The 27,806-nt window shown below is 45.6% G+C and overlaps 5 protein-coding genes and 4 long non-coding RNA genes across 15 annotated transcripts; 4 read left to right on the top strand and 5 right to left on the bottom strand.

Moving 5' to 3' along the window:
- Positions 1 to 407: 407 nt before the first annotated feature.
- LOC136191266 (uncharacterized) lies at positions 408 to 2,117 on the top strand. Of its 2 annotated transcripts, none has more exons than XR_010670807.1 (6): positions 408 to 653; positions 900 to 982; positions 1,038 to 1,157; positions 1,230 to 1,344; positions 1,402 to 1,497; positions 1,579 to 2,117. It is a non-coding gene; the product is annotated as an uncharacterized lncRNA (long non-coding RNA). The 2 variants fall into 2 exon arrangements; XR_010670806.1 differs by having other exon boundaries at positions 1,206 to 1,344.
- Positions 2,118 to 3,599: 1,482 nt separating this feature from the next.
- Positions 3,600 to 6,148, top strand: LOC136191259 (fibroblast growth factor receptor 3-like). Its single transcript, XM_065979581.1, has 10 exons — positions 3,600 to 3,875; positions 3,934 to 3,981; positions 4,040 to 4,807; positions 4,862 to 4,960; positions 5,027 to 5,137; positions 5,218 to 5,366; positions 5,425 to 5,547; positions 5,604 to 5,677; positions 5,739 to 5,882; positions 5,936 to 6,148. Exons 1-10 carry the CDS (start codon positions 3,845 to 3,847, stop codon positions 6,030 to 6,032), a joined length of 1,644 nt encoding a protein of 547 aa, XP_065835653.1. The 5' UTR covers positions 3,600 to 3,844; the 3' UTR covers positions 6,033 to 6,148.
- A 1,923-nt stretch (positions 6,149 to 8,071) lies between these two features.
- Positions 8,072 to 10,002, bottom strand: LOC136191269 (uncharacterized). 2 transcript variants are annotated; one of them, XR_010670812.1, is made up of 6 exons: positions 9,543 to 10,002; positions 9,448 to 9,490; positions 9,017 to 9,395; positions 8,733 to 8,963; positions 8,266 to 8,680; positions 8,072 to 8,208 (listed from the first exon to the last, which is right to left on the bottom strand). It is a non-coding gene; the product is annotated as an uncharacterized lncRNA (long non-coding RNA). The 2 variants fall into 2 exon arrangements; XR_010670811.1 differs by having other exon boundaries at positions 9,017 to 9,490.
- Positions 10,003 to 10,076: 74 nt separating this feature from the next.
- Positions 10,077 to 11,771, top strand: LOC136191267 (uncharacterized). 2 transcript variants are annotated; one of them, XR_010670809.1, is made up of 6 exons: positions 10,077 to 10,584; positions 10,641 to 10,736; positions 10,786 to 10,965; positions 11,034 to 11,391; positions 11,471 to 11,533; positions 11,594 to 11,771. It is a non-coding gene; the product is annotated as an uncharacterized lncRNA (long non-coding RNA). The 2 variants fall into 2 exon arrangements; XR_010670808.1 differs by having other exon boundaries at positions 10,786 to 11,391.
- Positions 10,759 to 12,113, bottom strand: LOC136191271 (uncharacterized). The gene is made up of 4 exons (XR_010670813.1): positions 12,055 to 12,113; positions 11,554 to 11,994; positions 11,465 to 11,494; positions 10,759 to 11,415 (listed from the first exon to the last, which is right to left on the bottom strand). It is a non-coding gene; the product is annotated as an uncharacterized lncRNA (long non-coding RNA).
- Positions 12,114 to 12,262: 149 nt separating this feature from the next.
- Positions 12,263 to 14,936, bottom strand: LOC136191258 (uncharacterized). 4 transcript variants are annotated; one of them, XM_065979577.1, is made up of 7 exons: positions 14,809 to 14,936; positions 14,122 to 14,701; positions 14,049 to 14,072; positions 13,570 to 13,997; positions 13,219 to 13,512; positions 13,046 to 13,167; positions 12,263 to 12,992 (listed from the first exon to the last, which is right to left on the bottom strand). In XM_065979577.1, the coding sequence occupies exons 2-7, from the start codon at positions 14,239 to 14,241 to the stop codon at positions 12,325 to 12,327; spliced, it is 1,656 nt and encodes a 551-aa protein (XP_065835649.1). In that variant the 5' UTR covers positions 14,242 to 14,701; positions 14,809 to 14,936; the 3' UTR covers positions 12,263 to 12,324. The 4 variants fall into 4 exon arrangements, with proteins under 4 accessions (XP_065835649.1, XP_065835651.1, XP_065835650.1 ...); XM_065979579.1 differs by having other exon boundaries at positions 13,570 to 13,633; positions 13,676 to 13,997; positions 14,122 to 14,917; XM_065979578.1 differs by having other exon boundaries at positions 14,122 to 14,600; positions 14,809 to 14,916.
- Positions 14,937 to 14,963: 27 nt separating this feature from the next.
- On the top strand, positions 14,964 to 19,116 carry LOC136191437 (uncharacterized). Its single transcript, XM_065979762.1, has 9 exons — positions 14,964 to 15,161; positions 15,231 to 15,453; positions 16,034 to 16,350; positions 16,412 to 16,561; positions 16,618 to 16,771; positions 16,834 to 16,956; positions 17,283 to 18,252; positions 18,318 to 18,591; positions 18,648 to 19,116. Exons 1-9 carry the CDS (start codon positions 14,982 to 14,984, stop codon positions 19,038 to 19,040), a joined length of 2,784 nt encoding a protein of 927 aa, XP_065835834.1. The 5' UTR covers positions 14,964 to 14,981; the 3' UTR covers positions 19,041 to 19,116.
- Positions 19,117 to 19,726: 610 nt separating this feature from the next.
- LOC136191436 (kelch-like protein 17) lies at positions 19,727 to 21,493 on the bottom strand. The gene has a single exon (XM_065979761.1). The coding sequence runs from the start codon at positions 21,491 to 21,493 to the stop codon at positions 19,727 to 19,729; it is 1,767 nt and encodes a 588-aa protein (XP_065835833.1).
- A 1,706-nt stretch (positions 21,494 to 23,199) lies between these two features.
- LOC136191435 (uncharacterized) lies at positions 23,200 to 26,517 on the bottom strand. The gene is made up of 3 exons (XM_065979760.1): positions 24,060 to 26,517; positions 23,657 to 24,004; positions 23,200 to 23,597 (listed from the first exon to the last, which is right to left on the bottom strand). The coding sequence occupies exons 1-3, from the start codon at positions 26,515 to 26,517 to the stop codon at positions 23,293 to 23,295; spliced, it is 3,111 nt and encodes a 1,036-aa protein (XP_065835832.1). The 3' UTR covers positions 23,200 to 23,292.
- Between the last annotated feature and the right edge of the window lie 1,289 nt (positions 26,518 to 27,806).

The raw sequence follows: 27,806 nt of genomic DNA, 5'->3' as shown, positions 1-27,806 counted from the left end.
CACCTTTGCTATTCACACACGTTGCGCCATACTAGAAGGCGTGATTAGTATAAGACAAAGCGCTGCTTCGTTTCGATCTAGAGGTTTCTAGAAAAAGAAAAAAGAAAATAGGCCCAGTGCGACTGTGCGAGGGACGAACGTAGTGCGGGAGAGTCGCGAGCATGAGGACCCCATAATCGAATAAACCAACAGCTAGATACGCTTTGTTGGCAAGGGTCCCCAAAGAGGAACGTAGCATTCTTCAAAAAAGATGGTGGTACTTTAGAATGGGCCTTGCTCCTTTCTCAGCTTGCATTCTTCGACAATTTCGTAGTGAGGAGAAGTCGCCAAAGCGCCGAGAATCCGTGAACGCATTCGAAGGGACTGTCACGAGCATGCGCAGACAGAAAAAAAACGATGTTTAGATATCCGTTCTCCAGGAAAATCCGCAGAAGGTATGCGACTTCTCGTCGTCCGCGGTGTTCTCTAGTCCAAATATGACGGACTGAGCTACCGAAGCGCAGCAGTCGACGCGCAAGCTACACTTTTAGTGGTTTGCTCAGCTTTCAGGCGCTCTCAACCAGAAATATCAGAGTCGAAAGGACATCGCGGTGGGTTTGAAGTACAAAGCGGAGCGTATGCTGAGTCTCGGGACGAATAACGCTTTGGACGAGGTAACTTCCGTCAATTCGAATCTCATCTCATTTGTTCGCCCAATTGAACGCGTTAGTTAATTTATTCACCTTCTCCAGATTTGTTTTAGTATTAAAATTGATGTAATAGACGCTAGAGTGGTCATGTAGTCAGAAATATGACGTCATAATTTTTCACAAAGCCTAAACACTGCTAGTATTGTCTGGACATTATTTCTAGCGTTTTAGGAGATAGGATGATCCTACGTCTACGTTCGTCTGCCTTAGGTCGACCTCTGACTCAATGGGCAATGCAATCCATCCAGCATTCAAAGCGCAAGACTGTGGATCATATGATCCAAGATTTAGTTGTAAGAATCAATTAATCTGATTAACTAAATGTTTGACGTCTTTTCTTTTCGCCAGGGAGGCCCTTGTACGTTTCGGCGGCCATGCCTGAGCCCCAAAAGACGTCGTCCTTGCGATCGACGAGAGTGCATGGTTTGATGACGTCGACGGGTCGAGGAAGTTCCTCGAATTTCGCGCGTAAGATTACTTTTGAAGTTTTATAAATATTTATATTGATGGCTACAGACAAAGTGATGCTGTTTCTGACAGATGGAGGCCCAGCAATTTCCCTGGGTTTGAACACGGAGATTATGCAGACGATTCGCGAAAAGAATCAAGCGCTCGGTTTCAAAGTCATCATTCTTACTTACGGAATCAATGGGCGGTGAGGGATCACGACAAAAGATATGACTAATAATAATTTTTTTTATTTCCTGCAAAGATGGTATTCAATCTTCTGGGGAGACTCTACTGTGCAAGATTGCTGAGCAAGACTATGGATACTACGCACAGCGTAGTCGAAACGAATCTGTCAACAGTAAGTAACCACGTTGAAGAAACTATTTATAGGACTAATCTTATATGTATGTTGTCTTTGAATTTTGTTCTCTCTTCTTAGGCTGGAGTCTCTGATATCGTTTGAACCCTGAGCTCATCTCCGTTCCGTATGAACGTCAAAGAAGCCCCCGCCCCGACTTATATCGATATATCAACTCTGGAACATCAGACCGTTGGCTTTGACGAAATTCGAACGGCCATGCTAAAGCAAGACGACTCGCGAATCTCTGGCCACGTGCACCGCCACGTGTTCGATCTATGAATGCGTGGGTATACGAATGCTAAGATCGATATGGAATGTGCGAGATAAACGAATGCCTCGCCAACGCCGCGCTATCACTTGCAAATGCAGCGGGGAACACGCTTAGAAGGTCACTTTTATGACAGTGGCTCGATCATTCTGGAGGAGAAAGGAGAGGGAAGGAAGAAAGGAAAGAAAATTGAGTGGGAGGTACCCTACATGCGTGGGATCGAGAAGAATGAACGTACACTTCCTACGATCGAGACGTAAAGCCGCCCTTAATTAACTTGCTAGCTTTACTCCTGTTCGCATCTTTCGTGGCCTATACACTTATTATAACGAGAAATATTTATAAAGAAGTTCACCTCTGTATGCCTGTTCTAAGCGTATTAGCAAATAGGACCGCAAATAGAAAAGGCTGGAAGCTAAGTAGCGAGGGAGTTGGAGGGGGGGGGGGGGGGGGGGGGATTCCCTGCAATGGGAGGAAGAGCTTTGTTTCGTCTTTCTATCTTAGCTTCTTTCCAGAAATTAGTGCTCGTAATACCTCTTTCTGGAAACGACGTAACGACGTCGTCACTTTGGCATTCTAAACATTCACCCACAGCATCCGGCCGCAAAATCTATATAAAGTTTAGCTCACAGTTAACACACCGTCCACTTGATTCACCTGGATAGAAGATATGGCCGGTCAAATGCAGAGCGTTGGAGCAAACATTACTTTTTCCGAAGGCCAATTGAACGTTCCTACCCAGTTTGGAGGAAGAGTTAAAGCAAAGCGCATATCAGAAGGCCACTACGCGGTCACTCTATATCCAGATAACGATTTTATGGCATCTCCGAGCATTTGCATGACAGTCTTTGGAGAAGGGTTAACCGTAGCCCTTAATAGACGCGGCGAATCTGATTTCGATTACGTTGTCACAAACACTAGCTCAAACGATCGTGTAGACCCCGCTCAGATCAGTTTGATCGCCATGGGAGCTAGATTGAATTGAGAAAAAGGGACACGAATTTTCTGTGCCGTTTTCGTTCCTGTCTGTTTCTTTTGTCTTTGTGACAAATATTTTATCGAGTGTACGATTTTTGCAGAGCGGGTTGGGGGTTGGGAGGCTTCAAAGTAAATTGTAAATCGCATTACGCCGAATTCACACTTGCGCTTGAATTCAACGCGTTGAAACTTCGTCCAAAGCTCTTTCACTTCAAATAGGATCTCCATTACGGCTATAGATTCCACGGAGGACAAGAAAGCGCTGTGTTTTGGTAAAAGGTGAGAGTACCCTATCCGGGATAGCTATGAGATCCCGTCGACTTCAGCGTGGGCCTCATGCTCATGTATTGCACGATACCTCAGCCGCTTTGGATGTCACCAAACGTATCACTACGTGACAGTGATAGTGCTATCATAGTGATACAGTGAACGATGGATGCCGCGGTGCCGGACGGCTTTGTTCGAGTGGATCTGGACGTCGACGGAGAGAGCCTGCGACCTAGACGTGGTAGGTTCTAGCTGCCAAGTAATATCGTGATGAAACAGAACTACAGTAAATAAACAGAAACTCTACTGCTAAAAGTAACACCTTGATCAGATATAGTCTAATGCACATACAGTCACTAAGATGTAGTGGAATTCAATAATGAAATAAATGCCTCTAAGACAGGTATCCAGTCTTGCAGGCAAACACGAGCATTTTAGGTCGTAAATCCAAATAAGCCTATTGAAAACCGCCAAAAAGATTTTGAAAAAGCTTCTCAGACCCTTCTCCCGTTTTCCCGCCCTATGGGAAACGAGAAGGATCTGGAAGCACGCGACGTCACATGTTTTACCACGTGACCGCGGGTAAACAAGGGGCGTGTCGGATGGGCTTCGACTCGTTCTGAAGAGTTGCAGCCGCCAAAGGACCCAGGATCGATTTGGCAGGCGGAGATACAGACGTCTCTCCCGCTCATTAGTCGATAGCGGCAGCAAATTTTTTCGAGTGCTCCCAGACCCCTTTCCAAGATAAAGCTCCCCCACCTGGCACCAGGTATACGTCCCTTTACGCACGTACGAGGAAAAACTTGTCGGTCACGAGTGAGTCAGACAACAATGAACTTCTCCGCTCGAATATTGGGCATAGGTTTGACTATAGAAATCGGCCTCCTGAATATACGTGCATGCGGTACAATTCCTTGTAGGCTATCTTCTCCTATCATTGGGCTCTAGTCCTGTACAAACTAGTGATGGTAAACTGGCAACTATACTATGAAAAGAAAATTCTTCTAACTCAACAATCTCTGATAGACTGTGAGTGCTGGCGCGATGGAAAGAACATCAAAAACGAGATCATTTCCGTAACGAGAGAAGACGTTGTAAAAGTTAGCTGTACGAAGAAAAGTTTCGCAGCAGGCCACTCTCGCGAAGTTAAATGGATAACGAAAGCAAATAGCCAAAGCTACCAAGATGAACGCAAATCAACATTAAAGCGTATCTTGACAATCAAGAGCGCTTCAGTCAACGCGTCTCGAGGCAAATTCTTTTGCCGTCTCAAAGACGATACCTTCCGCCAAAATTCTCAAACTTGTTGCAAGGTGATCATCAAAATTGATGATACGAAAACTACTATTAGCTCCACCGTGACAACGACAATGAAGACACCGACAGCGACGTCACAACAAGAGAGGCACATCTCTACGACTGCCGATATGTACAGTGTTACCCCTACGAATCATCTACAAAAGAGGCCTAACAATACGACTACCGAGATATACAGCCATACTGCCGCCTATACAAACCGTACCTTTCCAACATCACAACAAGAGAGGCGTAACGCTGCTTCACGTCAGTCTGCGACAATTTCTGCCGCCGTTTCCGCTACTGCTTCGCTTCTCATTGGTGTTGGAATTGCCGTTATAGTAGCGCTTATACGAAAACGGAAGCGACGATCCGACGATTATATCTCAAACGAAAGCACGGACAACTTAACTTATTCTCTCGACGTCAAAGAGGAGAAAATTTGGAGTGGAAACAATATCATTCCAAATAGCTGTCTCTCAGTGGGAAAATCGCTAGGTAAACGCACTGGCAATCACTTTGAATTAAATTTGCAAAACTGTCCTATCTCAGGGAAAGGGCATTTTGGAACAGTAGCTCAGGGAACACTACGAACTACGACTAAACAAGGAGACGCTTACTATCAGCAAATAGCAATAAAAATGCTCACAGGTAAACGCAAAAATCAAGTACAGTGCATGTATATATATATATATATATATAATTAACCGTGTCTAGAGCGAGAGGAACTCAACGCAGAGGAGCTTCAAAAGGAAGCCGAAATTATTGTCAATTTGGGTCGGCACGAAAACGTCATTCTTGTCTACGGTTATTGCATAGAGAAACAATGTAAGACCAGGCGAAAATAACGCCGTGGGGGGGGGGGGGGGGGGGGGGGGGGACACGATTTAGTAAACTGAGAGATTCAGGCGTGAGTAAAATTGTAATGGAATACGCCGATCTCGGAGACCTACATCGTTATCTACGCAAATTACGAAGCGACGGACTCGACGATGCCAAGCAATTCGCGTTTGGGCAGCAAATCGCCGAAGGAATGAACTTCGTCGTCTCCAAAGGAGTAAGAAAAAATAAACTGGATTTTTGAATCAATTCGGAAGGAATCCGTCTATGTATAGTGCGTTCATCGCGATCTCGCAGCGAGAAACGTTCTCGTCTGCGCGGGACAACGATTAAAGATATCCGACTTCGGACTCGCTAAGGATCTCCAATCGGCTGCCTACTACCGAAAAACGTCGCGTGTACGTCGATGCGGATAACAAATCTCCTAGCTAAAAAGATCAACCATTTCCTATAGGGCGGGGTCATTCCGTTTCGATGGTGTGCGCCGGAAGTGCTTCTATATCAAACGTATAGCGAATATAGCGACGTGTAAGTAGCGAAAAAAATTTGCGACGCCTTATAAGGGAGTGTGAGCCCTCTATATCTCCAGCTGGTCTTACGGAATCGTTCTTTGGGAAATAGCGACTATGGGTGGAACTCCCTATCCGGGAATACCCGTCGAAAAGTTGTTCCATTTGCTCACCGGAAAATCGGGCTATCGATTGAGTCAACCGAGAAACTGCTCTAAAACATTGTACGCGAGGATAACGGGTCACGAAACATTATTGAATCTTTTAACTGACTTAGATATGACGTCATGGTTCGCTGTTGGAATTCGATTCCGGATACAAGGCCAACGTTTTTTCAAATAACGTCCGAGTATTTGCGAACTTATGACGAGTAACATTGGAGAGAAAATTCTCTAAAAGTCGCGGTGTGCATGTTCTCTGTTCGCGAATATTTTGCTTGTAAATGCGATGTAGCGAAATTTCCATAATTCACTACGCACTAAAAGTGACTAAAACAGACTGGCGCTGCATAGGCAAGCTTTCTTAATAATTGCTTACAGCCTACAGGGTCAGCTGCACGGGCAAATGACTATATGTTATTGTACGACCATCGTCAGACCTCGGAGAGTACGCCAACATTGCGCACGTACGTGGTCTCTAACTGTATATGCTGGTAAATAAACCACCAATGGGATTTCCCCACTCATCATGCCTTTCTGCTATTTCAAGCCAAGATTAACCTTGGAGTAATTGCACGAGGGAGTTAGCTTAGCCACGGATACTAGAAAGTAGTAGGGTGACTAGCATCACGTACTATCCGTGGCTTAGCGATAGGTGCGCTGGCCGGGGTTACGAAATGGAAAAGGGGACACTCACGTGCACATTTTTCCTGCATAGACCCGATCTTCGCCTTTTCGAGTACCAGACAGTCGAACAGAGTTTTTCAGTTGTGAAATAAAGCTAAACGAGGGCTCTAATCGAAAGAGAGCCATTCTCTGCTCCAAATTACAGCAATCAGAACATCACATTGATTTTTCCTCGTCGTTTAGAACGCAAAAACCATGTCATCGCCAGGAATGTCAGAGCTGTACATCCGGGTTTCGAGTCGTGTGAATGTCCCTGGTGTAACACCGTAGTGACATCATAGACTAGTGACATCATAGATAAAAATATTCTTCTATATTATCTATGGTGACATCACACCGATTGCAAATAGTGTTAACCCGAATAGTGGTAATCAAAAATCCACTAAAACTGCTTTGAAAGAGCACAAACTCAGACCTGCATGGAACTTGACCACATTTCCCGTTCACATATTTTTCTTTTCGAATGTCCAAAGAAAAACATTTAGAAAAACGTAAAAGCCTTCTTTTGTTCGCATTGGCTATTCACCGCTCAAATTTGAAAACATGATCACTAAACTTGCAACTTGATCCAAGCCCCTCTAAACATAGCCGTCTCAGAAGCCAATTGCTTGCCTTTATTAAATTGAAATTACGTCGTGACGAATTACCAGCGGTGGAACGGCAGCGTCAAAGCAATGCAGCCGCATTCGAAACAAGGAGTAAGGTGCTTCGTCTTCGGCAATTTTAGTCTGAGTGATTCTTTTCTTATACCAGCGTCAGTCCTGGGTGATGGGTAATTCGGAGAACCATTTCTCACCTATAAGGAACGCTACAGCTGATTCCTCTAAGACTATCGCAGTGAAACAACTTCTTTTTAGGGCTGGGACACAAGATAATCACGGCATAAAGGTACATGAACGGTAGGTTATCACAGCAGTGCTTTGCGTCATGTGTTCAGAAAAAAAGAACGGTTAGTTTTTGCACGCAGCTAATTTGCACGCATGCAATCTCTTTCAATTTTTGCTTAAGCGAAGGACGACGCTGCTTAAGTTGCCGCATTTGCATTTGAACTTTCTTGAAGTAGCAGAGGATGTGGTGAAGCGGTGCTTCAGCTTCGCACCTACCCCTTCTTTGCTTTGACAAAAGTCACCAGTTCAGCGGCGTAACCAGGTTTCAGAGGTCGGGGGGGCACAATTTTTTCGCGCCGAAGGCGCGAAAAATTTTTTGAATGTGGGCGTGGTCAATCTTAATTTTTCGTTACTGAATAATGTTTTTCTATGTCTGGCGCTTATACAGAAGTTTCGCTAAAAATTTAAACGTCTACATAAATTTCAATTTTCTACTAAAATCGACTTCTATAAACGTTTTCACAGCTTTATCTATGTCTAAGTTCGGTTCAACGAGCATGAGAAGTAGCAAGCAGTTCGCATTCTGCCAGAGTCGAACAGTAAACGCTATCGTTATGCAAATCGACGAAATAGTGCGCATCTTCGGTGAATACTCCGTCAAATTTTACCTAGCTTTGGCAAAATTTCGGGGGGGCACGTGCCCCCCCAGGCCCCCCCCTGGTTACGCGCCTGACCAGTTGTGTCAGTATCTTCTTTGCATTGCAGAACTGGCCGAAACTTTGACTTAGCTTCTTCGACTTCCCAAATTGAATTTGAGGTCCCACGACAGAGATACATAGAGATTTCTTCCTTTTTTTCTTGCGATGCAGAACACGTGCCTTTTGGAAAAATCATAGGTAACCCACGCATGCAAAAGTCATAACTCAAATTAATACTTTTTATCCGCCACACTGTGATTGAGCAACGCTCTGGTCCAACGGACGGGAGTGGTGTTTTCTCATCAGTCTCCTTGGGGCACTGCTTACCACTTCTAGTATATGGAAGGCACTTCTTCCAAGCCAAGTACTTATGCTCGCGATAGCTCATTTGATAGAAAAGGTAATTCTTCCAAAGGGCAGTGCTACTGATCGTGCTTTTGCAAAACTGTGTACCACTCAGAGTGTTATCGTTGCAATCGTCAACGCGAAATCCCTCCACGCTACTTCCACTCATCGACACAAGGAAGTTACTTTCGTTGCGACTTTCGTTGCGACCTTCGTTGCGAGTAGCGCATAATACCTGGTAGGGGTAGTAAAGGCTCTTGATGGCTCTTCGCTTGCACGGATTTAAACGTTTAAAAGTGGTTCTTTTCTAAAAGAAATCGACAATTCAACGACTGCATGGGGAAGGAAGGAGAAGCGACCTCATAATCAAATTCCAATTTTCCGTTTGTGTCAACGCCTAAGCGTTTTCGCCCGGGAAACGTGGACCAGATCAAAGAATTATTATCACCGTAGACCTCTGTTAGAAAAATGTCTACGTCTGAGTTGTTCCCAGGCAAGGCCAATGACAGTAGGCTGGAGTCATGTTTGATATAAGCCAAAGGATGTTTCATGTCGTCCTCTGCATCTTTTGGTAGCGGCGGACAGCAGAGCTAAAAACGTATATTGATCGAGTTGAGATGGCGGAGGTCGTTATATAGAATACCATCTCGAGATCTTTCGGCGCTAATTCGGCGTCCGAACGAACCAAGCAGACGAGTCCGATTACAAGGAGAATTAACAGAGCTTTCATTTCGAACAAATGCTGTTGAGCTTACAATATGCTCTGCTCGGCTGCTTCTTATAGAGGAGCATCGCCCTAACTTTTTCCCCAAACGTTTTGTCGAGTCATCTCAAAAGCTAAACCGCGACGACACACAGAGGGTTCTGCCCACATAGGCGCACAATGTGCCGGCTTCGACCCACACTATAGACTCCCACTCCCCGGAGCTATATAGTTCCCGACCATACCATTCATTTGTAGCTATGAAGGAGGCCGTTTATCCGTCAAAGTTGCTGCTGTTCGCGTGCATCGTGAGGATTATCTAGATCGTTGAGAACGATATACTTCGTTTGTAATCGCCGCGAATAACAAACCCAACTTAGAGGATAAGAATTCAAAACATCCTCATTGAAAGAACTAAAGAATGATGTCACTTTGGTTGTAAACTGTAAACAGCGGAAATAGTTACGGTCTTAGACGTGGGCACCGTGGATACTATAGAGCAAAGGCCACGCCCAATTGAACAAGCCATAACATCCTCTCTAATACTTCCCAAAGTGTTAGGAACTTAAGAAGTGAAATCATACTTACAGTACGTTTAGTCTTAATTAAGTTTGCCTGTCAACGGTCTTATTTTGGCCCGCGAGCCTGTCTGCATGAGTCACCATATATTGACTTACTATTCCAATAATCCTACTTTCATCTTCGATTCGAACGCTAGAAGGAACACAAATGCGGCTAGCCCTGCATGGGTAAACTGTCTTGCCCGTAGTCTCGTCGATGTGGGCCCGGCGACGCCGGTCCCCCTCACCAAGTCTGCACGATCGGGAGCGTCATCTACGGCGTCAATGTCGTGACGTCGCTACGAAACCGTCCATTAATTACTACTACCTTCCGGACCACGTGAATGGGCGTAGGCGTACCAGACCTTGGGCGAGGGGATCGAAAAAAGGTATGGGAACGAGGCTCTCTTGCCCGCACGATTCACGGGCGTAAGCGCATCTCACGTATTTGCTTGACGTCGGATAGATCGAGACCGAAGGAGTCGATCTAAAGTCAACAATTATATTTGCAGGCAAGGTCTTCTATTGCGGTATATCTTTACTAGTATCTCGACGCTATTACGATAGTAGGACGTAAAATTTACTGCACCGCACACGGGCATCAAGACGAATTTGGATACGTCCATCCTTCATCGCTCACACTTCCGCGCCCACACGGCGAAGAAGATCAAGCGCCTACGTACGTTTTCCTCCCTCCTCGGAGACAGGAGGGTATAAACAACTTTTTTCTGTGTTTTTAAGCGGCGTGAACAAGTAACTTAGCTAAGTGAGCTCGTGCATGGAGGTCTCGCGTGCGAAAGGAATTCGGATGTGAAAAATATCAAAACAATGAAGTCATTTCACCTTAACGACGTGCGGTATGAGAACAGCCGACGGGCATTGAACATTTTAGATGACTTCACTCCGGTGCTAACACGTTCCACCGGGGCACCTACGCTTTCCGCTGAGGCAAGCATTCACGTACCTATACGTAGTCGTCAGACATATCGGTGACATAATTTTAGCCTAAGAAACCCGGCGCTTGGTCTGGCTTCCGTGCACACTTATTTCGCGACTGCGAGGCTCTGGTTGAATGTCTAATACTCTCTTCACTGTGAGAGGTAAAGAGCGTGTCAATGAAAGTCTAAAGGGAGATCTTATTCGACATAGATGGCATCAGAAAAGAGTTCCGATTGCCGCTAATATTGCGGTTGTTTTCGAAGAGAAAAACAGTAGCAATTTGGTCGAGAAAAAAAAAATCAGACGTTTTCTTGCAGTCTACTGTCCGTGACGTGACGTCTTTATATCTGCATTTCCGTTCTGGAACGGGAAATGAAGCATAACTGCCGGGTAGGTATATATGACAGTCAGTAGTTTGTAGCAATTTGGTGTCTACAATTTTTGGCCACGATTTGTAGAAAAGCCTAATTCACAACTACTATTAGAAAACCGACAATCGTCGGGGTGGCATTTAGAGAGAGAGAGAGGAAGTCGAATCAAAATTTCTGTATTAAACCCGTAAGATGCATCACTGAATCGTCCGTCGGAGATAAGCGAAACGGTTTTCCCCATGCCGGCACCGACGAGAGCAAGGCGCAACGTCTCCGGCATACCCGGACTAGGACGGAAGTAAGGGATGGAGAGAGGGAATGTCTGCTTGCCCTTTGGGCCTACGTAACGAATGACTACCGCATCGCCGTGTTTGATCAAGAAAGTGGAATGGAGACGTGACCGGACGAAGAGTCCTTTGTAGAAGATGATGTGCTGGAGTCTCATGTACGTGCCAATTGCATGATGACTCTAGGAACTAGATAAATGTTTTAACTAGTGATTGGTCTTTGATCTCTACCTGTAGGAATACCTGTTTTGTCGCAAGCTCCTAGAGAGAGATAAATGAAGGCCAATATCTAATATTTGGGTACGGTCTCTTTTGCTTACTGCTGAATAGGCCACGTGCATGATTTTTCACGCTATGCAGATACCATTGTCACACAACAGGCGTCTGGCAGAGAAACGTCTTCCTGAAACAGAGACATGAGTCAACAACCTCTGAAGAAACTCCTGTTTAATAATTAAAGCCTAACTCTTGTTATATGTAAAATGTGAGTAGGTCAATCACGTCTTCATTGACCAATAAAAATAAATATAAAATTCGAAACCCCTTTTTGAAAGCTGGGCACGGTCCTGGTACGGCCGGCCGGGTCGCATCGAGGTATGCTAGACAGTAGTGCCTCGTAAAATGTTTGTGTCTAGGATGCCGCAAGGCAGAGGATGGCTTTGCTAGACGGAGATGCCCTGGAGAGATTTTTTTTGAAGCTGAAGGGAATCCCAGATGCGCAGAGCAAGACAATCGAAATTCATTTTTGGACAAAAAGCCATCTAAAGGCAAAAATAGCTAGTTTTCTCAATACGCGTCGCGAATAGAGACGTTGAACGCACGCGAGGCAGTGTGTGCAAGCAGAACGAGCCCTAGAACGCGAGAAGAACGCAGAGAGCTATGACGCAAGAAGCGAGCACATGCGCGTGGCCACTCACTTCTTATAAACAGTATAGAGAATTCCACGTGATAGTAGAAATATACGATAAATCTTTTCGTGATTTGTACAATAAAACTCACTCAACAGCGCACTTCACTACTCTTTCTAATTCATCTACAACTCGTCTTCGCCAGTAGCTATCTTATGTAGAATGATGTTTCCCTGTAGCTAGCTAATCTATGGTAGGCTGATTTTTTTTCCATCTCAGCTTCTCACAGTTCAAAGAAAAGCCTTCAGCGAAGTGATGGACTATAGAAGGAAATTGAGAGAAACAATAAACAAATTGAAAAAAAATTGAACAGGCTGAAAGAACACCACTCATGACATCCACAACGTTACTAACACTACATGTTACTAACACTACTGTTGCTTCTGCCTCTCTAATTCGGGTTTTAATGGAAGCAAAGAAGAAATGATCATGAACTTCTTTAAGGAAAGTTCCTGGCCTACCGGGCCATACTATGTTTCCATTTAGCCGCTTTGGATAGAGACGATTCTCCGGGGCCTTGGCAGACCAATTAAAATCGACAATTTTGACGTCTCCGTTGGCGTTGACAAGAATGTTAGACGGACGAAAGTCTCCGTGAACGAGACCATTCTTATGAAGAACGCTGATAACGCGCTGGAGGTTAGCGATAATAGCCTCTCCTGGGGGGAGTGCATCATCACTTGATTCCAGCCAGCTCTGGAGGGTTCTCCATGAGATCGCCTCCATCACGACATACAACGTCGTCGGACGAGACTCAATAAAAGGCACCGTTCCTTCGAAAAGGTATCGTGGGGCGAGCTGCGCTGAGGCGAGTGCCTTGTGAACATCTCCCCCGTACTTGCCGTCATGGCCTGCAAAAGATTTACAGTATACTGCAGTCAAAGAATGCACTGAACTAAGCTACCGAAAACAAATTTGATAGCAAATTTTTCTTTTTTGTGCGTCGATATTTTGCACCGAAACGCTGCGTTTGACGCCAACTGATTCAAAAGTTTGCCACAAGACAAACCTTGATAGGCTTCAAAGCTAAAGTTACAATTAGCAACAAGTAAGTATGCAAATTTGGAATCGTCATACCTGTCAGGAACAAATTGAGGAGAATCAATAAAGGGCATTTCGTAATTGAATTTCTCCCATTCTTTCTTGAGTGCTAGAACTCCTGCGCGAAGGCGTCGCAGAAACGTCAGGCACATCGCATCCGTTGTTTTATCTGTTACAGCTGCAAGCTTGGAATGCAGAACGCGTTTGCCGTCCGTCACAAAGCCATGCAAAACGGCTTTGTAATGATTAATCTCAAGACCAAGACACGGGAAACTTCCGTGCTGCACGTTAGCCAACGGTAGGTCTTCCTTCCAGAGCAATTCATAGTCCCTAGTAGTAAACCACTTTTCATGTACAGAAGAAATATTTTTCCTACCCTAAGCCCACCTGTGTAATTGAACCCGTCCAGAGTCGACCGGGTCAGTATCAATTTTCTTTTTCAACAAGAGAACTACAATACGATCGGCCAAATCCTTAAGCAACTTATTCTTACTCTTAAGAACAGCAGCAACGTCAATCTGATCATTTGCTTGCCCGCTTTTTCGTTCGATATACTTTTGATGATAAACTTGAAGCTCAGGCAATATGGCAGAAAGGCATTTAGATAGCTTGGTCGTAGGAGCCGTTATTGACATGGCAGCTCTGAACTCTTCTACGGACTCTTCAGAAACCAATGGATCTTCGTGCGCGTAGTCTCCAGCGCTAATCTCCTTGAAGAGCTTGTGGAAGATTTGAGCATCTATTTGGCTCGCCTCTTCGCGCAATATTGCTTCCCTAAAATGACGATTTCGTCCAGCTGTGAATGAAGAGCAGGTCTATAATTTAAATGTTTATAAATACAAAGCCTGTGCAAGAAAACTCATTACCTGTCGAGTAATTTCTTTCTTTGCCTAAATACAAAACAATAAAAAAGGAACATAAAAGGAAGAATCAACTTGCCTTCTTTGCCTTTGACTCACGATTGAGAGAACCCGCGCTACCTGGAAAAGACTGTTCAGAAGACGTCGCAAGAGATTCTGACCGAGAAAGAGGAAGAACACAAGGATCTTCTCTAGTCATGTTGGCATACACGTCCAAATTTTGAATAAACACAAAAACGCGTAGTAGGTAACATCAATACCGGAATGAACAGAGACAAGCTGTGATACTGCAATATCATTTGAAATAGAATTCTTCATTACGCAGAAGTAATAGCCATTGGTTCTGGTTGGATCTCCTCCGTCGACTATCAATTCCTTTTCAGTGTCGACGTTGGTGCTGTGTGGATTCATAACGAATGGCGTTTCCTCATCGGAAGATCGAAACCACCACTTGTAGGACACATCATCCTCATTGGCGGAGCAAGACAATCGAAATTCAATTGTGTCTTGAAGAAATTCCACGGTCACTTCATTGCAAATTGTTGGACAAGAAGTCATCTAAAGACAAACATGGCTCTTGCATAGTCCAGCAACGCTGACGTCACAATGCCTTCTCGAAAGTTCTGCTTCAAAGAACGCAGGTAGAGGCGGGGGATACTCTAGACAATCACAATGTTGCTGATGGTCGCTTTCGTCTTTGTCCGAGTCCGTTCCGGGAAACGAGAGTGGGGGGGCCCCATGCAAACTATTTCTGCCAAAAACTTACTGAAGCACACTCGACTTCGAGTTCGGACGGCGTTGCCTATGTGCAGAAGGCGCGTCGGCTAATTCCATGCGAATAGGCACGTAAAAAGCGTGCTAGAACGTCGAAAGGAACGTCAATTCCCTAAATCATGTGACCAATAGTCCCCGACTCCCCGACAAGGCGAAGAAGCAAAAATGCAATCAGTCGGTCTTCCGCCGATCAGTCAAGTCGTTAACATACGCCTAATAGAAGCGATGCAGTTGCTCGAACGCCTCAGCGACAGAGAAGTCAACGACATACACACCCAAACGCAGTGCATTGCGAGGCTCCTCGAGATCTACAAAAGCAGAGGAAGCGCGAAACGAAACGAACCTGTAAGGGAAAAAAAGCGCCGTTCGAGTTCTTTTTACCACGGTAAACTTCTTCGATCGCTTTTCTTCCAGATCTTGTCTCACGTAGCCAAAAGCTTCTCGCGTTTTGATGGCAAATGCGACGATATGAGCGGAATTCTCGACGCGATTAACTGTTTCGTCGCCGACAAAGAGTCAGTCAAGTGTTTGAACGATCTCGATCTCACATCGACGGACGTCTGGATGAACGAGAGCGACTTCGAGACGGCGAAAGCGCTCGGATCACACGAGAAACCACTGGTGTTGCTCGTCGCAGGTAGTTTAGAGCGATGCTAACGTAGCTATATAGACGAGAAGAGCTGGGGAAAAATATAGAGAGAGCTCGATCTGGGGACTGTCGCGTAAAATATGGTCCGGGTAAAATAGTGTCCGGCCGGACCATATTTCACGGAAAATATGGTCCGGCCGGACACTATTTCACGTGAAATATGGTCCGGCCGGACAATATTTTACCCGGACACTTTTTGCCATGACAGGACTTCCCCATGCAGTCCCCAACGATCAGAATCGCTAGCCTCTTATCCAGGCCTCGTCTCCGCACTAGCGAAAGCGGAGACGAGGCCTGGGTACGAGGCTACAGAATCGCGTGAGCGTGCTTGATGATCAAAGTACAGCAGCCAAACTGCCCTAAAGAAGTAGCAAGGCGTGCTTTGAACAATGCTTCTATTACTAACAGCTCCTGCCATAATAGACGACTTAGTGCCTACATATATAGAGGAAACGTCCTACGGCTTCAAGGCCAATATGACCATTTATCCACCTCTATCTTGACTATTCTATACGGCTGTAGTTCATAACTTCATTTTCTTTCGACTAAATTTCTTTTTCCATTGCAGGAACTACGTCGTCCGGCAAGAGTACGATTGTCAACGGCTTGCTTGGATTTAATTTGCTTCCGACCGGCCACAATGCGACGACGTCCGCTCTGTGCGAAATCAAGTGGGGAGCAACAAAGACGGCGGTCGTGCATCTAACGACGTGCACTGATTCCAGTGGCGACGAGAAGTTCGAACCGGAAGAGCGACGTATATCGCTCGAAAACGAAGAAAATCGGACAGAATTGGCTTCGTATGTCAGCTGCGACCGAGACGAGAAAGAGAGTGTGCGGCTTTGTCATAAAGTAGAAATATTTTGGCCTTTGTCGTTTTTGAAGGTAAGCCTTTTAAAAAATTAGCTTTGCTTTCTCTCATGCAACCACGATGTAATCATGCAAGGATTTCACTATCATCGATACTCCAGGCGTTTCTGAGGCCGACGAACTCTCTCCCGCTTCGCGAAAATTGACCGAAAAATGTCAGCAGAATACGCCTTGCTGTCTCATTTACGTCATCAATGCGGAACAGGCGGCAGAGGAAGGAGCTCAGGTTGCATAGAGACTGATTTATCGAATTCTTTTTGGCGTAAATTTCTCGCTTTCAAGTTGGCGGTTTGCTCGTTGAGATGGCAAAGAAGACGAAAAACTCTCCACGCGTTCTCTTTATCGTCAATAAGTGGGACCAGTTTCTTCATCGTCCAGACGGCGAAAAGACGGAGAAAGAGAAGAAAGAGGAATATCTCAAGCGACTTTTTCGCGAGTTGAAGCTTCGATGGGCTGACTTCAGCCCTAGTCAGGTTGTCACGATGAATTCTCTGATAGGGGGAATGGCTCAGGAACTGGGCGTGCTGACGAGCGACATGGAGTCGCTGCGTGAAGGATTAACCGATCTCATCTCTCAAGCAATGAAGCAGAAACTCCGAAAAGCTCTAAAGTATTTTATACGTTTGTCCGTGCCTGCTCTTCCAGAAAATTCATGTCACTAGTTAAACCCTTCTGCATAGGTAGCAAAGAGGCCAGCGTGTTTTAGCTATATATATATATGTATATATATAATTTTTAGGCTAAGCAATGTTGGCCTTTTGCGTAGACTAGTCTGAAGCACTATAGAGCGTATCCCTATAGTCCGTTTTGTTTCATAGCCGCTTTATCTTTTTGTTTTAAAGAAAACCTACAGACTTGCTTGAACGCATTGAGCAAACAATCGAGATGACTATGCGTCGATCGAGACTATCCGATAAGGAAAAAAAGGACAATTTAGACGAAAAAAGCTGCAACCCTGAGCATCTTCGAGTCAACCGCCCGTAGCGGCAAAGTATCTCACTTGAGATCTCGACTTGAGAGTCGCATCACTGACGCTGTCAAAGAATTGGAGACGGATTTGCAGAAGAAAGAGAGCGTCCAAGCGGCTCTCAAGTGGGGAAAGTCGACCGAAGCCCAAGCGGCACTGGACGAGCAGGCGATCGACGCCTTCGTTAGTCATCGACTCGAGAAAGCGGTTGCCAGTCATCTGTTGACGAAAGGACTCGTCGAATCGATAGAGTTTCATATTGCACCCATTGCCTTCAACGAAATAACGAACCTTGTTGTTTTTGCCTCGGGCTTTATGTCGGGGGGTTGCATTGTGAGTGACGAAGAGCACGGCAACGGCGACGGCGACGGCGACGACGACGGCAGATTTGAGCCGTCTGTCAATGCAAAGAGCTACTCTTGGTTGCCTCTAATGCTTGGGTCAATTTTATTTCCTCCACTTCTCTTCGTTGGCGCTGTGAAATTCGTTCGCCGCGAGCGATTTCGCAAATCCGTCGAAATAGCCTACGGCAAAGCGATAAGGGAGAAACTGCGGCAGACGGTCGTCGGAGTCGTTTCATCGAGGAGTCTCGCCGCTCGTTATCTTTTCAGAGAATTCACCGCGGTGATTGACAGGCTGGACAAGCAGCTAGAGCTGTGGCGGAAATCGTACAAGAAAGAAGACTTGGCGACTTACGAGCAAGTGCTGCGTCGTTGCAAAGCGCTTATTTCTCGAGTTTCATCCTATTTGCTTGAACTCGGCATCGAGGACTTCACGGACGACGACGTTGAATTCGTGGACAAACGCCGATTGAGCGGAAGCGGGCAGTTCGGCACGGTCTATAGGATCTTTCTAAAGCAAAAGAAGTATGCAGCGCTGAAGGTCTTCCATGATTTGAAAAGCGGAAGTGAAACGTCGGCAAACATACTCCGCGAATTCAACTGCTGCAAGTACGGGGGAGAAACTATTTTCTTCTATAGAGGGCGTGCAACGAATTCGAGTATTTTTTTCTTAGAAAATTCGGAAAACGTGAGTCCTTTCTGGTGGAATTTTATGGTTTTGTAAGTCTTGGCCATCCTCCCCATCGCACAATGGCTTTGGCAATGGAGTGGTGTGGCGGTGGCACTCTCGCCGACGAGATCGAGGCGATGGGCACGAAGTTGCAATCTGGTCGATCGTTTCAAGGGTACAAACGTTGCGTGCGATTGCTCAAAGAACTGCTTACTGGCGTGGCGTTTTTGCACCGTGGATCTGTGGTGCACAGAGACATAAAGCCAGAAAACATAATGGTAATCACTTTTTTACTTATTCTCCGCAATCAGCTAATTAATCATTTCGATTTCAGCTTACGACTGATAAGCAGATTCGAATAGGAGATTTTGGTTTTACGAAGGACAGAGAGCAGATCACGGGAACGTACTGTGGCACGAAATACTACATGGCCCCCGAGGTTAGAAACAGCGAGCCTTATGATACATCGGCCGACGTTTTTAGCATTGGCATCATAATGTGGGAAATGTGGGAGGGAAATAGAGCTCGTTACGACGTGAAGATCGATCGAGCTCGGCCACAGGGATTTTCTGAGGCTGTACAAGATCTCGGGACAAGTCGCGAACCGACTGCTTCCGCTGACGAGTGCTTCCGCTCTTGGAAAAAGTTAATGGAGACGTGCTGGTCACATCGACCGTCAGCTAGGTCAACAGCAAGAGAAGCCTTGGACATTGTTAGTGAGTGGTGATTTTTAGCCTACTGGTTTGCAATGCTATTTTACACGTTTATATTATGGCAATGAAACGGTGTAGCTGGAGCTGATTACGCTGAATAGTTTGGATATAGAATGACTACGCATTTCTTGTGATAAATTCGAGACTGTAGCGGGTGCAGAACAATTTAAGAAGCTGACTGACCGACTGACTGAGTGGGAAGGGGGCCCCTTTCCTAATTTAGTGACGAATACTAAAAGCCGTCTAGAAATAAACCTAGAACCAAACCAATTTCGAAGGATCCACGGAGAAGTTGACTTCGAACACCGGCTCCCGGCCGATATCGACGCCGCCATACGCGCGTAGGCCTACAAGTAGCAATCCTAACTCATACGATAGGATGATTTGGATCAACACCGTTAGCTGAGCGTACAGTAGCCTTCGTCGATCGTCGCAGCGTGTCTTCGTCCGCGAGAGGCTATGACGCACGTGCGCAGCAGTCGGTCTTGTGCACGTGACGTCCATGCACGCACAACTTAGCAGCATAGATCTCTCTCTAATATCTATGTTAGCAGCGCACGCACGGATAATGAAATAGACAAACACGGACGCTCGCATCTCCCTACCAAACAAAGAAAATAAATGTTAGTGACTCAACCTGATCGAGAAGACAAAAAATCAACATTGTCACACGACAATATCATTTCACAATCAAACCTTACTACACAAAGTTCAACATCAAGTTCCTGTCCACGACTGCACAGTCACGTTTATTAGGAAAATTCCACTCACACTTTCTCACGTCCCACTTCTTTGAACGTTCGTCGTAGACGGCAAGTTGTTTCTCACGTTCTTTCGAACCCATCAAATACATTCTATTGTTATCAGGATCCCCAGCGAGTCCGCAGTTCCTTTCAAAGAAATCTCCAGCATAGCTGCGTAATGGAGAGAAATTCTCCACTAAAGAGAAGCGCTCATTGAGGTCGAAGACAACAGCTGTAGAACTTTCGTAATGAGGAAGGATGTAAAGTCGCTCTCCCATCGACGCGTAATGGCAAAAAAAAGGATCCAGAACCTGGTGGGTGTTCCAAGCTGAGTTAGTCTTCTCGTACGCACCAGGAAAAGACTTCTTATCAAGCCAACGGTTCTCCAATGGATCGTACTGCATACAACCTATTTCTCTCCGCCATGCGTGACCGATTGCAAAAATATGACGAGCTTGTGAGAACAAAATGTAACGCGAGGAGAAGAAATCGAAAGCTTGATCGCGAGAAGGAGACGAAACAGGCGTCCACGTTCCTCTCGCCGGATCAAAGACTTCGCACTCAACGCCAAAGTCCCACGCCAGACTCATGCCGTAAATACGATTGTCGTGACACACAATTTCGTAGCCGTCTCTTCGACGAGACATAGGCGTCACGTCGTCCACCCATCGCCGTCCCTCAGCGTCGTATCGTTGAACGACGTCAGTCTCACCATACGTTTTGCCACCCGCTTCGCAGACGCTGTCTCCGCCAAGCGCGTAAAGTTCGTCGAACGACGTCACAATCTTATTTCGACACGTTGCCGTAGCGAGAGAAGGAAACGACGTCCACGAGTCGCTGTTAGCGTCGTACGTTTTCGCCTCGCAGGTCAGCGTCCACACGTCGGAGTCCTCTCGTTTCGTTTGTATGCCACCGGCAACGAGTAAAACGCCTTCGCAACCGACTCGACGTCGATAAGAAAACGACGTCGTCAACGACGACGACTCGTAGTGCGACACCAAGTCGAGATTGGAAAGAAGGCCAATCGATTCGTCGAAATCGAGTAGAGAATATCGAATGCACTTTGAAAGTCTTTTGACGACGTCATCTCGACGAGACGCTTCGTCGCGTTTGAGCCATGTACGCAACAAAGACAGAACGTCGTCTTCCGATCTCACGCCCAAGTCGTCTTGACAAAGAATCCTCTCTAGATGATCGACTGATAGGGCGAGAAACTTCTCGCTGTCGCTCAATCGCACAACGTTGACGGCTGCAATGCGATCGCAGACTCGAATTAGATCTATGTCGTCGTATTGATTGGCTAAGATCGCCAAATCGAGGCAAGTCGACGAGTCCACGTGAAGTCGGAGCCAGTCTCTGCACAACTGCACCAGATGATTGAATTGAAGAGAGGAAGCTACGACGTATAACGATCGAACGCTTTGAACAGACGCCAGACATGCGGCTTTTCCACTGTAGGCGAATTCGATCAATTTTTTCAGAATCTCCGCGTCGACGTCGGGAATTGAGATCACCGCTTGAGTTCTGAACGTCTCTAGACGGTTCTCTGTAAACAGGGAAGGGAAGAACGGAGTAGCGGCTGCGAGAGTCATTTGGTGAGCTGGAAATCGCTGTCCGTCTTTACTGACGAGAACGACGTCGCATAAATAACTCGATAGTCGAAAAGAATCGAGACTGTCAAGAGCAGAATAATCATCTGTCTCGAAAACGACCGTTTCAACCATTTGGAAACTCTCCGAATCCGGGTCGACAGCTAGGAACCCGGATTTGGGGTAAAAAGTGGAAGAAGCGATCTCTTGCGAGACAGAAGACTATTCTGTTGGACATAATCTCAATACTTTTTGGCTCTCGAAATATATGTGCGACGTCGTTCTCGTCAGTAAAGACAAACAGCGTTTTCCAGCTCACCAAATGACTCTCGCAGCCGCTACTCCGTTCTTCCGTTCTCTTTTAACAGAGAACCGTCTAGAGACTTTCAGAACTCAAACTGTGATCTCAATTCCGGACGTCGACTGAGAGATTCTGAAAAAAATTGATCGAATTCGCCTACAGTGGAAAGCCGCGTCATTTCAAAGCGTCCGATCGCTATACGTCGTAGCTTCTTCTCTTTAATTCAGTCATCTAGTGCAGTAGTGCAGAGATTGGCTCCGACTTCACGTGGACTCGTTAATTAACTTGCCTCGATTTCTTAGCCAATCAATACGACGACATAGATCTAATTCGAGTCTGCGATCGCATTGCAGCCGTCAACGTTGTGCGATTGAGCGACAGCGAGGAGTTTCTCGCCCTATCAGTCAATCAACTAGAGAGGATTCTTTAATTGTCAAGACGACTTGGGCGTGATATCGGAAGACGGCGTTCTGTCTCTGGTGCATAAACGGGTCAAAAACGCGACGAAGCGTCTCGTCGAGATGACGTCGTCGAGAGACTTTCAAAGTGAATTCGATATCCTCTATACTCGATTTTGCATGACAAATCGATTGGCGTGCTTTCTGATCTCAACTTGGTGTCGCACTGGTGGCGCCGTCAACGTAAGATTCGACGGTTAATTAAAAGACTCTTTATTTTTTGCAGAATCGCTTTTAACTGCAAACAAAACGCAATGAAATCAGCTGGAGTGCACAATTAATGCAACACACTAAGTCAAAATTCCATAGAGAACGGCAAATGGAGTATAGGCGGGATTCTAGAAACGTATTCACAGCACTATAGATACCGATTTAACGATATTTACCTTTTGCTATTGCTTCAAGTCTTCGAAAACCCGTTGAGGTATCTATAAAAGCTCCTCCGACCTTTCCGTTGTTTAGAAGTTGGAAGCCCGGACTAAGGAAACTGCGTCACACGCGCGGTTATGTATATCTCTTTCTAGTATCCGTGCATCCACTCGCCTGAAGTTTCGACCGGTGCACTCAGCAGACACGCGTTTTGGGCGGATTTTCCTCTACTATCCGTAGCACGTACTATTGCGTTCCATGCAAATCTATTTCTAATGCATTCGCTATCACATCTACACACGCGGACACGCGTTACTAATTAGATCATTAGATCATCAACAGGACTTTGAAATGAAATGCTTCGTTTGTAATATCCAGCTTAAGAGCGCAGAAGACAGCAGCATGCAACAATAAGCCGATATCCCTGATACGCTCGTCTTAATTAATTTGGCATCGCAAAGCAAGCCGTCACAGCGCAATTTTTCTTGATTGACTTCCCTCTCCGTGCTACTTAGTTGAAGACCCGACGATTCTCTCTATAGTTTCGTACGGACAAAAAAATGATTCTCCTGTCCTTTGAGCACGTCGTGATCGATACCGTACCCTGCGCTCCGCCTTACGCGTAGACGCTGTCGTAGCCAACGCTCTCAAATTTTTCAGAGAGATAGACCACAGCGATTTTATTTATATATATATATATAAATAGGCATAAAGTAGGTTACAGAAACAGGAATAACCATTCAAAAATAACCACAAAAACAGCAACAAAAACGAACGAACAAAAATTAGCAAAACAGGCACAACAGTCAAATTTTGGTATTGAAGGCAATTAGATAATCAGGATAAGCCTGGTGATTGATGAAACAGCTAGCAAATATACGCGGGTTCGCCACGTTGTCAACAGTAGAATCATACGTGTCGACAACGCTCGTCTGAGCGTTAATTGGAGGCGGCTCTACCATATCGCTTGAGCCGACGGTGAACAGGCCAGCAAGAACACGGCAAAGAAACATATGCTGATTGCCAGTTGGATTTGGAACGGCGTAGCCCGGTCTAGCCGAATATTGAGCGTCCTTTGCAAAGTAGACGCCTTGGCCTAACTTTTTGCCAACTGCCAACAAAAAGAGATGTATAACAAAGCTGACATAAATAACAAAGGAAAACTTTTACCATTTTTTCTAGCATACAAACGATTGAATCCTTTTGTTACTATCAGCTGAACAATTTCTTCACTGGTTCCATGCCAAAGGTTCCACTCTACGCCATATCCGTGTCCTTGATTCGCTAATGCAGTAGCTCGCTTCTTCTCTAACCGATCCTTTTCTTTTGCATAAAACTTGTATATCCGAGGGTTTTGTATTCGAACGATGCTGACTATTTGCTGAACGGTAATGCCACCAGCAGTAGCGAGAAACTTTTGGGAGACCTCGTTGAACTCTGACGAATCCTTTTTAACTTCAACGCGAACAACCTCTTTGCCGTCTTCTATTTCATCCCAAGTGGATGGAAAAGCAATTCCTATAAATATAGTCCAATGAAAGACCGCCAAATCTTAAGCTATATCTAAGTATACCGTCGGAAACGTCCTCTCTCTTAATCTTTCGTACGTTGCCGCTATTCATCGAAATCTGCTTTCGCCCAGCAGCGTCAATTTCAAACTTGCTTTGTCCCACAGTAATGACAGTCTTCTCTTGTCGCACAAGAGCGTCTTCGATCTGTATTGCTACTTGTGGCGAGTACTCGCGGTAACCGGTGTCGCTGAGCCAATACCAACTGACACGTGCTTTCAAGTTAGTAGCTGCAACCACTTGAAGTTCTGCGACGTGAGCCTCTTTGTCTGTTTTCCAGTGTTCAGAAAGTGCCTTGACAACGACTTTCATTGCATTTCTAGTATCTTTTTTCCATCCGGAAAAAGTAATATGAGGACTGGCATCCGCTGCTCCAGCTTTGAATGTCATAACGACGTGCTTTTCCAAGACTAGAGTTTGCAGCTGCATGAGCTTTTCCTCGTCTAGAATCTCTGGAACGGCGACATCAACGATCTCCCTAACGCATTCGCTGTCTATCTCTTCTTTGAGCGCTCTAAACGCGTCGTGGCATTTCTCCCCTAATACGGTTATCACTACAGTATCAGGATATTGTAAGGTGTCTTTTTTCGAAGCTGATCCAGAAACGCTACCGACGACATTGGAGCAAAAATGTTGTTTCACTTTTGAACCATCACGTTCACTGTCTTCTTTGTCTTGATCGGTTGCTATTATAACACGGTATTTTCCTTCAAGATGGCATTTCTCTTTTACGTACGACTCGCTGCCAAGAAAGCGATAGAGCCCGTACTTTTGCACTTCTGCAGTCAGGCTTTTAATAGTTCGAGCTGCTTTGTCAATTTCTCTTCGCAGCGGCTGCAAGCCGTCACGATTAGCACTGAGCTCTAACGTATAACGTGGACCCGGCACAGCTTTAATTTCGGCTGAAAAAGCTTTCAGTTGGTTCTTAATTTCCATAAGTGCATTCCATTTGTACTCTTGAAGAAAACGGCCAGTTGCCGTAGGAAAATCGAGCGTTATGCTGTAAATCACATTTTGCTTGAGATACTCATTCACTTGCTTTGCTACAAAAGCTGCGTCCATCGCCGAGCCAACGACAAAAGCACCGCCGCCGGTCACCATAGCTCGAGCCATGTCTGCCAAGCTAGGAATGAGAATGACGTCTTTTCCGGCAAATGCATCTACGAATGACGCGAAATATACTGTGCTTAGAAACTCTTGCGTTTCCACGTCGTCGACATTGATTTGAACAGCTTGGTAACTAGTTAGCAGAACATTGCGGGCTTTTGAAAATTCGGCAGGATTTCCTGCCGCTTTCAGACGGTGCTCTCTCTTGTCAACAGCGATGATCTTGACCTGAATGCCTTGCGATAACAGCAATGCATTGACTTTTTCAAATCCACGCCTCAGAAAGAACGTGTGCAGGTGTTGAGAAACTGGAAGGTATTCGGTTTGAAAACCGCTGACGACGGTCTCTAGACTTTCTCTCACTCTTTCCGCAATCTTCTGTTGACATTCAATTTCAATTGCACAACGGGAATCAACTGCTCGAAAATTTACTTCTGGCCATCTTATGCAAAATGCAGCATACTCATGACTGTCTAAGAAAGCGTGAAGATTTTCTGCGTTGCTAGCCTTGACATATTTTGTCACAATTGACTCTTTCTCTTGCACAATCTCGGCTCGCTTAAGCTCCGATTTTAGAGACCGCACGCAAGAAGACACAGCAGCGTCTTTGCCAACGACAAAAACCACAAACGATTTCACCTCTTTGTGAATGCTCACGCCGTCGCTTTTATGCTTTTCGTCGGCAATAAAATCAGTGATGGTTTTCCAGAATTTCTGTCCTACAGACACCTTCAGAATTTTATAGTCGTCTAAAAAGTCTCTGGCCGCATCTGTGCATTGTTCTTTCCAACTCTCGCTCTCTTCTTTAGCACAACGTTTAGGTTTAATTGAGAGGGAATCGAATCCCTGTTGATTGACTGAAAGATTCGTTCGGCTCGTTCCAGGAGGAGAGAAACGCCGATTGGGGTAGTGAGGGAGCCGTCGTGGCTCTCTCACTACTGCTGTTGCCGTCTGAGAAGACGAACTAAGAGTAGTAAAACTCCGATCGCTTCCGCCAGAAATCTCAGCGTCTGTGCCAAAGCCTTCGGAGTTCGGTCGGAGGGGCGTGTCTCGTCCCTCAAGAAGCTGCCAGAGATGGCGCCGAACATCGCTGCCGCCGTCTACCTCAGTGGCTAGTACAGTCCAGAAGTTATCGAAACTCGGATGCGGTGACCTTCTAAGGATTCGGAGAAGGGCGCGAGCCACATCGTCCTTTGCCTTTTCTCCGCGTTGGCTGTCGAGATCCTCGTACTGCTCATACGTTAGTAAATTCCTGGAGAGAAGACAATCTAGAAGACGGCCTCCTATCAGGTTGGCCAGAAGGAGCACGGCGTCCTTCCAAACAGGAATGAGACTTTGCCAGTTGGGATCACCCATGAAAGGACTAACTTAATTAAAGGTCAATTTCATTATGAGCTCTTGGGCAGTGGCTTCAACGGAAACGAGTTTGTGCCTTTCAACTTGACTCTCAATTCATAAATAAAACTACTCTGCTGGACTCTGGATGATGATCGACCTTCTCCAAGCAAAAGGAAAGGCATTCCTAATGATCGAACTGCGGATTCAGGTAGCCCAGGCTATGAGGCGTCGCCTTAATTGTCAGACACCTATCTTGAGGGCTTGTCTCTGAGGGAGGTGGCACCGCGACGTCGGGTTTTTTAGTAGCAAGATCGTCGTTTTCGGAAGAGCCGCGAAGCCAATTTCGGAAGTAGACAACGGCAAAAATAATAGTGACCGTTGTCAGTAGTCCGCTCAACTCTGCGATACCGGCGACGTAACCATCTTGACCGTGAAGAATCATGATATTGCCTACATTTGGGTGACTAATAAAACAAGGTAAAATTTTAATTAAAAGCGGTTCTGAACCTGAAGTGACAGCCATAGAGTCACTACTTGGAAACGATGATAATGAAGGGATGAAGGTTCGGTTTTGACAGCCGTTTCCAATTTCACCTACGTGAACGGCATGAGAGAAGGCTTGTGTCGAACACCCATGTCCTTTGTAGCACAAGAAACTCTTTAGGGCTCAAAATTTTGTTTCAATTGTCGTCTTTTTGTTCAAAAGACCAAGCCGAAGCTTGTACCCGATTTCAAAACACTTCAAACAGATCTGCCGGGTTTTAGATATTTGATAAGCGATCCTTTCTGTTTTTCTTTCACCCGCTTGGGCTTGGATATGACCTTGATTGGACGTGAAGCCGATGTCCATTCCGCGGCCGTTGCACATCTTCACGAGCAACTTTACGTACTCTCTCTAGACGGTTCTCTGTAAACATGGAACGGAACAACGGAGTAGTCCAGCAGCCTTTGGTGAGCTGGAAATCGCTGTCCGTCTTTACTGAGGATGGCTTTAATTGCTAGACGGAGATGCCCTGGAGAGATTTTGTTTGAAGCAGAAGGGAATCCCAGATTCGCAGAGCAAGACAATCGAAATTCATTTTTGTCTTGGAGAAACTCCATGGTCGCTTCATAGCAAATGGTTGGACAAAAAGCCATCTAAAGGCAAAAATAGCTAGTTTTCTCAATACTCGTCCCGAATAGAGACGTTGAACTGTATCTGTTTTATTAGAATTCTCAATCTACATGAACTGCACAAAATTTTTCAGGACGTCGGACCTAGCTGCGAAAGCGGAAGGTATCTTTATCGAAAGTTCTGCTTCAAAGAA

The sequence above is a fragment of the Oscarella lobularis genome, chromosome 9 (genome assembly GCF_947507565.1).
Source record: "Oscarella lobularis chromosome 9, ooOscLobu1.1, whole genome shotgun sequence".
Taxonomy (NCBI): Eukaryota; Metazoa; Porifera; class Homoscleromorpha; order Homosclerophorida; family Oscarellidae; genus Oscarella; species Oscarella lobularis.
The sequence above is the reverse complement of the archived record's forward strand: the minus strand, read 5'-3'. Positions and strand labels throughout refer to the sequence as shown.

What these genes read in the sequence shown, in the direction of transcription:
- LOC136191259 (XM_065979581.1), top strand. Translation starts at nt 3,845, where the DNA reads ATGAACTTCTCCGCTCGAATATTGGGCATAG. An exon ending in CTCAGTGGGAAAATCGCTAG is followed by an intron (nt 4,808 to 4,861) that starts GTAAACGCACTG and finishes GTCCTATCTCAG; the next exon opens with GGAAAGGGCATTTTGGAACA. An exon ending in AGCAATAAAAATGCTCACAG is followed by an intron (nt 4,961 to 5,026) that starts GTAAACGCAAAA and finishes AACCGTGTCTAG; the next exon opens with AGCGAGAGGAACTCAACGCA.
- LOC136191258 (XM_065979577.1), bottom strand. Translation starts at nt 14,241, where the DNA reads ATGACTAGAGAAGATCCTTGTGTTCTTCCTCTTTCTCGGTCAGAATCT. An exon ending in AGAAAGAAATTACTCGACAG is followed by an intron (nt 13,998 to 14,048) that starts GTAATGAGTTTT and finishes TTTAAATTATAG; the next exon opens with ACCTGCTCTTCATTCACAGC. An exon ending in TGCTATCAAATTTGTTTTCG is followed by an intron (nt 12,993 to 13,045) that starts GTAGCTTAGTTC and finishes AATCTTTTGCAG; the next exon opens with GCCATGACGGCAAGTACGGG.
- LOC136191437 (XM_065979762.1), top strand. Translation starts at nt 14,982, where the DNA reads ATGCAATCAGTCGGTCTTCCGCCGATCAGTCAAGTCGTTAACATACGC. An exon ending in ACTGGTGTTGCTCGTCGCAG is followed by an intron (nt 15,454 to 16,033) that starts GTAGTTTAGAGC and finishes TTTCCATTGCAG; the next exon opens with GAACTACGTCGTCCGGCAAG. An exon ending in CGGCAGAGGAAGGAGCTCAG is followed by an intron (nt 16,562 to 16,617) that starts GTTGCATAGAGA and finishes CTCGCTTTCAAG; the next exon opens with TTGGCGGTTTGCTCGTTGAG.
- LOC136191436 (XM_065979761.1), bottom strand. Translation starts at nt 21,493, where the DNA reads ATGGTTGAAACGGTCGTTTTCGAGACAGATGATTATTCTGCTCTTGAC.
- LOC136191435 (XM_065979760.1), bottom strand. Translation starts at nt 26,517, where the DNA reads ATGGGTGATCCCAACTGGCAAAGTCTCATTCCTGTTTGGAAGGACGCC. An exon ending in GAGAGAGGACGTTTCCGACG is followed by an intron (nt 24,005 to 24,059) that starts GTATACTTAGAT and finishes CTATATTTATAG; the next exon opens with GAATTGCTTTTCCATCCACT. An exon ending in TTTGTATGCTAGAAAAAATG is followed by an intron (nt 23,598 to 23,656) that starts GTAAAAGTTTTC and finishes TTTTGTTGGCAG; the next exon opens with TTGGCAAAAAGTTAGGCCAA.